Source organism: Rutidosis leptorrhynchoides, chromosome 11 (genome assembly GCF_046630445.1).
Source record: "Rutidosis leptorrhynchoides isolate AG116_Rl617_1_P2 chromosome 11, CSIRO_AGI_Rlap_v1, whole genome shotgun sequence".
NCBI lineage: Eukaryota > Viridiplantae > Streptophyta > Magnoliopsida > Asterales > Asteraceae > Rutidosis > Rutidosis leptorrhynchoides.
Window position 1 is genome coordinate 13,197,376 of NC_092343.1, and position 10,150 is coordinate 13,207,525.

The 10,150-nt window shown below is 34.8% G+C and overlaps 2 protein-coding genes across 2 annotated transcripts; both read right to left on the reverse strand.

The window, feature by feature from the left end:
* Positions 1–2,090: 2,090 nt before the first annotated feature.
* LOC139874320 (putative F-box protein At1g47800) lies at positions 2,091–3,365 on the reverse strand. Its single transcript, XM_071861765.1, has one exon. It carries the CDS (start codon positions 3,363–3,365, stop codon positions 2,091–2,093), a length of 1,275 nt encoding a protein of 424 aa, XP_071717866.1.
* A 2,761-nt stretch (positions 3,366–6,126) lies between these two features.
* On the reverse strand, positions 6,127–7,256 carry LOC139874321 (F-box protein At3g07870-like). The gene is made up of 3 exons (XM_071861766.1): positions 7,252–7,256; positions 7,028–7,120; positions 6,127–6,970 (listed from the first exon to the last, which is right to left on the reverse strand). Exons 1-3 carry the CDS (start codon positions 7,254–7,256, stop codon positions 6,127–6,129), a joined length of 942 nt encoding a protein of 313 aa, XP_071717867.1.
* Between the last annotated feature and the right edge of the window lie 2,894 nt (positions 7,257–10,150).

Below are 10,150 nucleotides of genomic sequence, written 5' to 3' on the forward strand. Positions count from 1 at the left end.
CAAATGAGTTTTCGAAAAACATCATGTCTGGGATGTCCGAGACGCTGATGCCATGTAACCGGACTAGTGAGAAGAGCCTGTTGAGAAGAGTGGGAGGTGGGTGATGTAAGTGGGTAGAGATCCCCGGTGCTATCACATCGAAGAAGCAAACGATGCGTCAAATAGTCTTTTACAGAAAAACCAAAAGGATCAAATTCAACAGAAACGAGATTATCACGGGTAAATTGACGAACGGATATGAGGTTTTTAATGATGTTAGGGGTTACAAGTACATTATTTAAATGTAGCGGTTTGTGAACATTGGGTAACAAGCTATGACCGGTGTTAGTGACGGGAATGGTGTTCCCGTTACCAACGGCAACTGATGAATATTTGCAATTATTAAAAACAGTACTAAGATTATTAATACAGGAGGTAAGATGTGAAGACGCACCCGTGTTCATGTGCCACCCAGCAGTACCGTAATCTTGAAGACTCATTGCACTGAACACACTAGGAAGAATAGTCTCCGGAGTGAAAGAAGCGGGATGGGCTTTGTAAAAGCATTGGGTCTGTTGTTGGGCCTGCTATTGAGCTTGAGTAATTTGTTGATTTAGCCCATTTTGCACTATCAAATTTTGTTGGGCTTCTATAATATATAATAATTGGGCTTCAGATAGACTAGAAAGTTGCGCCATGATAGTTGAGCAGAAAAGAGTCGGGTTACCCGCTTGTTATCGCCTCTATTTCTTTTTCTTTAACACGTTGTACCTATTTTATTGGATGCTTCAATGGTCCAAGAGAATTAAAATTTTGCTGTAGAATCGATGCTTACTCTTTGGAAATGAAAAATAAATAAATAAAAGTTGCACATGCTAAGATCAAGTGTGAACATCCATTATGAGCAAGTGGAAAAACACAAATAATATGTACTGACTCTTGGGGCTATCAAATAGGATGTGTAATAGCCAATATCAGACACGTCAAAGATGGAATAAGAATAATAATAATTTAAAGAATGAAGAAAGAAGGCAACATACAATCTTTTTATTCTTAATTTTGGAAGAGTGGAGGGTAAACGGCCGTTTAGTGAAGACGGTGAGCTAGAGGGAAAAAAAACCCTAGAAAGTTAGGCTCGATACCATGTTGTAGAATAGAACTCCGTAACTATTATTGATTATCATAATCACTATTTATAGAGTACAATATCCCTATAAAACCCTAATGGACCCAATCCACAATTGGACTTGGGTGAACCTATAATAGCCCGTCTAACATGATCAAACAGAAGTAGTAATTCTGTGTAAGAGGTAAAAGAGTAACAACCGACATTAAACCCGAGTTGGTTGAACTGTTTCGAATTGGGTTCATAAACTACAAGCTCAGGCTGCTCATTTACTTTTCGAGCTATACTTGTTGTGATAACATATGTTTTATGCTCATCATTTACTCTGATTATTTTATATTTTATAATAAAGTTGCTGTAGGAATTGGACACAAAGTCTTCAGGTCAACCATCTTGCCACTTGCTTTCAATAACCATTTCGTAAATCTGCCATTTTTTTTCCCAATAACCATCAGTAATATGTAGTAGTACAAACCCAAACGGGTCAAGCTGACTCAAAAATACTTCTTCATCCAATTTTAAAAATCGTTAGTTAATAAAAAACAATTCTGTGTTTACCGAAAAAAAATATTGTTACAATATCAATCTAAACATCAATCTGGAGAATCAGATTAGCCAAACTGTACAGCAAATCTGGTAATATAGTGATTTCATCTGATAAAAAAAATTAATTTGAAGAATTTCAACGTAATAGCTACCACATCAGTTGACACTATTGAAGGCCTATTTTCAGCTCCATACCTCATTGCTCGTAGAAAATTGCAGTTGTCTGTTTTTATGTGTGTATATACTCAAAATTAACTATAACACGAGAATTCAAATAGCATTCATATCAACATATCAAGGTTAAAAAAAACTATCGTGCATACATCAATGTATATTTTACTGTAACGAAAAACTATAATGTAAAAATATAAATTGCAGTTTCATCTTCAATCCAAATACTCCTTTCTGCATGATCCAAAACTCAACAAGTAAGTAGATATCAAATCCTGTGATCTTCAAAACTTGCAATGTGCGCATCACCTTCATCGTCATCTACTGTGTCTGATCGATTAAGCAGAAGTAGTGATTCTGTGTAGGAGGAGGTAGAAGAGGCTGTACAACCGAGATAATAACTTGATCGATGATTGAATTGTTTCGAGTAGGGATCATAAGCTACAAACTGTGCTTCATATTTATCAGCAGTGTTTACTAATATAAGTTGGTCATTATCCCTGAATCCCACTACTTTCCAACACAATGGTAAGGTAACTGTGAAGAGCTCGCTAAACGATTTTGAAACATGATCCATCAACCACACATTGTGATCTTTTTCTGAGCCCTTGTATTCATATCGAACCACACCAAGAGACTCTCTTAGTTTAAATAGTTCGAAATAAGTCAAATTACGACGACGGGATAACTTGCTTGGAACGTCTATTTTTGTGAATTCTTCGGTTACCAAATTAAACGATACGATCGTAAAAACAGGATCAGTTAAACAATTACCTACAATTGGCTTATGACTTACAAAGGCACCCCAGTAAATAAACCCGTTTATAGCGAATGAAGTTGGTGCGCACAACCGGATATTAATTAACCATTTACTTTGAAGTTTGGTTAACGGACTTCTCCACACCCCTCCACTTAACGTAAATATCTCAACTTGCCAATATCCAATTATTCTAATAATCTTAGGGTCAAGAGAGTGAGGACAAACTCCAAAACCATAGGAAACTAAACCAGAAGAATAAGGTTCATTAATTGCTACTGATTTTCTTATTGAAGGATTCCAAATAACGTAATGATCAAAACAATAAACATAATTATTAATAAAGCAAAGCAAGCCATGAGAGGTACCAACAAACTGTAAAGAACTTATATTCAGAATTCCTTTAATGGACCGTAGGTTAACATACCATGGTTTAACGTTCTCTCGGTTAACGTACAGTTGCTTAACTTTCCGCCTGTTAACGAACCGAGGATACTTCAAGGAACTCTTGTATTGGGAGAAAGAACCATCATCATCAACTATCCAACAATACTCTCCTGTTTCACATTCAACATCATCAACGATATAGCCACGACACCTGATTATAAGAAGACGTTGTCGTTTTGCAATGTAATCGGAATTAAATTCAGAGCTATCAATCAAAGATTTCCATTCCTTCGAGACTGATCGAAATCGAAGAATTGATTTAACTGGAAGCTGACAAAAGATTTTGATTTGTATTTCAAAAGGTATGTAATTTGACATGGTTTTTCTTTTTTTGGCCATGTTTTTTGCTTTGCGTACGTAAAGGTAACCCTAAATATCTATATCTATATCTATTTATAAAGTTTATATCAATTTGACTGAAAGTCTCTGTTGTACCCCTTTTTAAATTTTTTTTTTTTTTCGAAAATCTAACCTTTAAATAAAAATTAAATATTTAAGGTACAAATTCTATATAATCGATCAATTCACTAGGAAACAAATACTCCTACTTAATTTTCGCAGCACAATATTAAAGTAGATTTAAAATATGAATAACTCTATCCAGAGTGTTATTTTATAGCATAAGAGATAAGATTAAAATATGATAATTACAATTTATAGCCGGTGACGATTCTAGGATGAAAATCCAATGGGGTCTCAAAAAACTTATTCGATAACTTACTTTCACAAATATTGAATGTCTCGGGTCGGGCCGGGATATTGGATAGTACTCACAAAAGGTTGTTCATATTTTTTTACTATTGTCATTACAACAATCACCATACAAGATGATATCATTTATACAAAAAGGGAATTGATATTTCCACAAATAGTAACCCCTATTCAAAAATATCATATATTTAATACAATCAACTCTAAAAGTAAGTTTCTACTTTTGTCTACGAGATTTCATACGATAAAATTCATCCATAATTGCATCATTGCGAATATAATCTAACACATATTTCTCAATATATGCAAGTAGATAATCATTCACAAGTCGAAGTATCTTAACATGTTAATAATAGTTGTCAAATTCAAAACCAAAAGACAATTTTATTAATACATCAGTACCAAAAATTTACAATACGAAAAGACAATTTTATTAATTACATTAGTAACAAAAAAGATCAATCATCTAAGAAAACTAATTACAAACATATATACATGATACACCAATAAAATTAAAATATATACATGATACATTAGTACTAAAAAATTTCAATTATAAACATATATACTTAAATGAAAGATCATTACTAAAAAGTTACAATTATAAACATAAACTAGACATATATACTTAAGTGAAAATCAATCATTTGAGAAACTAATTATAAACATGTATACATGATACATCATTAGCAAAAAAGCTCAACTAAGTTACTTTTTTAGAAAGACAATTTTATTGATATTAATTAGTAATATATATATATATATATATATATATATATATATATATATATATATATATATATATATATATATATATATATATATATATATATATATATATATATATATATATATATATATACATCCATCCATACAAAAGGAGTAGTGCAACCTTATCAACGTACATATACTTACATAATAATGGATGACTCGGATGAAGATGGAAGGACACGAAATTAGGAATGACGGAATGAAATCACATATGATCATCGATGGTTGCTAGATACAAAGGAAATAGGAAATTGGATAACAACAACAACAACAAAACACAATTCCACAAAAGTGAGGTATGAAGGAGGTAAGATGTAGACAATCCTTCTCCTATCCTAGAATAAAGACAAGTCGTTTTTCTACCTAGAGTGAAACACCCTAAGAGTATTAAAAGTCTTCCCTCTCAATGTTTTATGGATACATAGATTGCTTCCAAAAGCACTTTCAGTCCATAAGTAGGAAAACTTTAAAATAATAAAATAAATTAAAATGAGACGTCATAGAAATAGTAGAATTAAATTTCCATTGGTTTTAAAACCCGTATGAAATTAAATTTACGCTCTAAGCGGCAGTCAAATCGCCAATAAATCGACACTTAATGTTCAACTCACTTAATAGAGTCAATTGAAAATTGGGTAAGGCTAAGTTTATTTTTGTTTAAATATATAAATTGCCCATACTATAAAATTATAAGCGGGCTAATTTCAAATATTTTAATAGTTCAAACTATGAATTTTTAAAATCTAAAAATATATGGGGTCACATTATTATATTTAGTTGTGTCCTATACAGAAAAAAATATTTTTTTGTGATAATTTTCGAAAAACTGTGGTGTCACATGACCCCCGTAGAAGTACTCCTACACTCGCCACTGTTTATAGCATAAGGTATTGAAATATTGATATGACGACTTATTGTTCTTCCAAAATGATACGTTGACTTAATTATTAATAGCTGTTGGCTTTAACATTCTCATTCTCATATAGTATATTTCATAGTTATTTCAGTTTCTGCTAAAGGTGCCAATTAATTACTAATGCTACCGTTTTTGATTTGTAAGGGTCCAAATGGGTTGAATAGCAATGAAGGAAACTGGTCAAATACGTTGAATAATGAATGGGCCGAAAGTAACTAAGGTGTATTTATGATGAATAAAATTACAACCTACTAAAGCACTTTTTTCAAAAATCACTATAGTAGTTGTAATAAAATGTGTTTTATGTTCATTATTTACTCTGATTCTTTTAATATAAAGTTTCTGTAGGAATTGGACACAAAGTCTTCGGGTTGATCATACCGAAACCATATTACCCGGCCATATTGCATGAACTACCCATTTTGTCATCTCTATTTCTATTTGGTATACTGCCAAAGAAGCACAAATTAATAATTAAGTTAAAGGTATCTTCTGCACCACTGTTACCCTTTCGGGTCTAGTGAGCTTTTTATTCATAGTTTGCCAATTTGCTGCATAAATTAACTAAGGAAAAACTAAAAATTTAAAAATATAATTTGGACTTTCATCTTTTTCACTTCATATATTCCTTGCAAATGCTAGCTCATCGAGTAGAGATTTCAACTCTTACGATCTCCAAATCTTGCAATGTGTGCATCACATTCATCGTTGATCAAGCAGAAGTAGTGATTCTGTGTAGCTGGTAAACGAGTAACAACCGAAATAAAACCCAAGGTGGTTGAACTGCTTCGCATTGGGTTCATAAGCTACAAGCTCAGGCTGCTCATTTACATATCGATCCACTCCATTCTTTAATAAATATTCGCCATTCTTTTCGATTATAAGTTGGTCGTTATCCCTAAATCCCACTACTTTCCAATTCCAATGACCAACTTGTAGAGTGCTAAAAGTGTAGAGCTTGATAAACGATTTTGAAACATAGTCCATCAACCACACAACATAACGTCCTTTTGAGCCCGATCGAACAGTGCCAATAGATTCTCTTAGTTTAAATATCTCAAAACCACGGCGGGCTACCTTACTCGGAACATGTATTTTTGTGAATTCTTCAGTTTCCAAATCGAATGATACGATCATATTATCTCTAGTACAATAAGCAGGCCAGTAAATCAACCCATTTACAACAACTGGAGTTTGACACAACACATAGACATTGAACCATTTACTAGGAAGTTTGGTTAACGGACGTCTCCAAACCCCTCCGTTTAACGTAAATACCTTAACTCGCCAAACCATATGAGTGTCTCCAAGATTATAATCATATGGAACCTTAAAAATTTTTATTCTGACGATCTTAGGGTCAAGAGACTTGGGACAAACCCCAAAACCAACAACAACATGCTTATAATAAGGCACATCAATTGTTACTGATTTTCTTATGGAAGGATTCCAAATAATGTAACGATTATAACAATCATCATCTTCACCTAAATAAAAACCAGTAAAGCAAAGCAAACCATAAGAGCTACCAACAAACTGAGGATACCTAAATATTAACTTTAAACATTTGTTATTTAGAAGTCGCTTAACGGACTTAGGATACCTCACTGAAATCCTGTTTTGGGGGAAAGTATCATCATCATCATCAACAATCCTACAATACTCTCTTTTTTTGCTATCATCATCCACATCGCGTCTGTACAATTGATCGGGTATGGTCCATTAGGGTTATATTTACGCTTGGCCCATAAGCTATAAACCCTAATTTCCCTTTAACCCTATTCTTTCCCCTATAAATATAGGGTTCTCTCCCTACACAAAACACACCTCATACGGTCATTCGATCTCACCTCTCACTCTCTCAATGAAAGCACGTGGCAGTCATCGCCGGATCTTCTCCACGATCGTCTTCACGATCGCAACACTAGGGTTTTTTCCTACGGGTCTTGTAGGGTTTTTTCTCCCTTTGCCGTCGATAGGTTCCGACTATCGACCGGCGAGCAATTCGTTGGCCACCCTCCCGAGATCATCATCTCGGGTACGGGTTATCACAGTAACCGGACCGGAGATCAACGACGTCGACGCCTAAAAAAACCCCTTTCGCATTGTTGTTCGTGTGTAGGTTTTCCCCTGGAAAAAATATGCATGAACAAGTGGCGCCATCCGTGGGACCGCTATAATAAGCTTCGTCGTTCTCATGCACTATCGTAAGTTCTATATTTATTCAACAGCTTCTCAAATATCTCCGTAACTTACGAAAGTCAAAAAAACAACAATAATGTGTTATCGAATAATGATGTGCGACGTATACATGTTTCCACAATTTTCCTTCATTATTTTGTTTCAACAGTTGACTATGTATACACGTGTATTATATTTACACACATACAGAAAACAAAGGGGTTACTACAATTCTATGCAATCTTGGTCGAATATAAAGAACACAAAATCCGTTCGGTTTGCGAAGTTTTGTTTTTTGTTTTATTGAATTATTTATTTGTATGCGGCTTTGAGAAAAAAATATGCGCAGCTATCATTACGATCTTTCACGCACACATATGCGAAATTAGTTTTCCGCATAGCGTTCGTGCAGCAAACTCGCGTAGCTTCAAGCGGAATTGGTTTTTCGCACAGCTATCCGCGCAACTACCCGCACAACTTTTGCGCAGCTTAACGCGGAATTGGTTTTCCGCAGGCTGTCCGCGTATCTCTCGTGTAGCTATTGCGCACACTTGTTTTGTTCTTACTGTATTGCAATGGATAATTCGATACGATACTTAACAAAAGATATCATACCGAACTGGGAGGACTTGATCGGGTATGGTCCATTAGGGTTATATTTACGCTTGGCCCATAAGCTATAAACCCTAATTTCCCTTTAACCCTATTCTTTCCCCTATAAATATAGGGTTCTCTCCCTACACAAAACACACCTCATACGGTCATTCGATCTCACCTCTCACTCTCTCAATGAAAGCACGTGGCAGTCATCGCCGGATCTTCTCCACGATCGTCTTCACGATCGCAACACTAGGGTTTTTTCCTACGGGTCTTGTAGGGTTTTTTCTCCCTTTGCCGTCGATAGGTTCCGACTATCGACCGGCGAGCAATTCGTTGGCCACCCTCCCGAGATCATCATCTCGGGTACGGGTTATCACAGTAACCGGACCGGAGATCAACGACGTCGACGCCTAAAAAAACCCCTTTCGCATTGTTGTTCGTGTGTAGGTTTTCCCCTGGAAAAAATATGCATGAACAACAATCTTAAAAAAAGACGTTTTTGTTTGGCTTGGTGGACAATGTAATCGAAATTAAAATGAGAGCTATCAATCAAAGACTTCCATTCTTTCGAGACGGATCGAAATCGAAGAATTGATTTAACAGGAAGCTGACAAAAGATTTTGATTTGTATTTCCGAAGGTATGTAATTTGACATAGTTTTTCTTTTTTCGGCCATCTTTTTTTATTTGCAGATGTATGTCAAGTAACCCTAAATATCGATATTTATTTATACACAGTTTAATTTATAGCAATTTGACTGAAAGTCTCTGTTGTACCCCTCTTTAAAAAACTATACGAAAATCCAATTTTTAAATAAAAATTAAATATTTCAATTACGTTTCCATACAATCCGTCAATTCATTAGGAAACAAATACATTATATTCCTACTTAAATTTCGCAGCACAATTTTATAATAAATTTATAATATCAATAACTCTATCCAGAGTGTTATTTTATAACATAAAAGAGATAATATTAAAATATGATAATAACAACTTAAAGCATAAGGTATTGTGATCAAACGTAAAACGATCAGGTTATAGTTTGAGTGCTTAATTTAGGGAAAAATATTTGATAGATTGTTTTAGCTCCGGCAATCGTGCAAACTACCAGATCGAAATTTTAATTCGCGAGGGTATAAAACAATTAGTCGGATTAATCTATCCAATGAGGAACTTATATGTAAATACAGCTTTGAGAGTTTATCAAGTGTTTCTTCACGGGATCTTCTACACGGACATTCTTCCAGACGACTAGCTTACTGCTTGCTCGCGGTGATCCGTGTGCAGGTTACAGGGTATTCCGCACACTTTTCTAATTGGAAACGGATTCCATGTGAATAAGCTTGGTTCCTTCTTGCGGTGGACAGTTCGCTTGTCATTTGTTCACGGTGTCCGTGTGCAGGTTACAGGGTATCCTGCATATTTGTCAGAAGGGTTTATATGTAAACATAGGTTGGTCCCTTCTCATGTTGACTAATCCTTCATAGTTTACTCTTCCATCCTTCAGGCGGAAAACCGTGTAGACAATCTGTCCACTGTTTATGTGTTTAGGTGGCGTCCAGATGGTTTATGTGTCACCACCGTGTGCACTGACCGCCTTCCCCCTTGACCTTTACCTTGCCTCTAGCCGGTTATGGCTTGTATTCTTGATTCTCTTAGTGTTTTATTTGATAAATGGATATAAACCTTATAGAAATAGGGTTTATTTGATGCGTGATCAATATGCGCATCATCATATAGAAAAATTGATGTCACGACTTATTGTTGTCCAAAATGATACGGTGCTTAATGATTAATAGATGTTGGCTTTAATATTCTCATATAGTGAATTTCATAGTTATTTCAGTTTCCACTAGAGGTGGCAATTAATTATTTATGCTACCCGTTTTCAATTTCTAAAGGGTTAAATGGGTTGAATAATGAATGGGTCGAAAGTTACTAA

Coding starts and splice junctions, on each gene's coding strand:
- LOC139874320 (XM_071861765.1), bottom strand. CDS start 3,365: ATGGCCAAAAAAAGAAAAACCATGTCAAATTACATACCTTTTGAAATA.
- LOC139874321 (XM_071861766.1), bottom strand. Junction 6,971..7,027: donor CAAAACAGGATTTCAGTGAG/GTATCCTAAGTC, acceptor GTTAATATTTAG/GTATCCTCAGTTTGTTGGTA.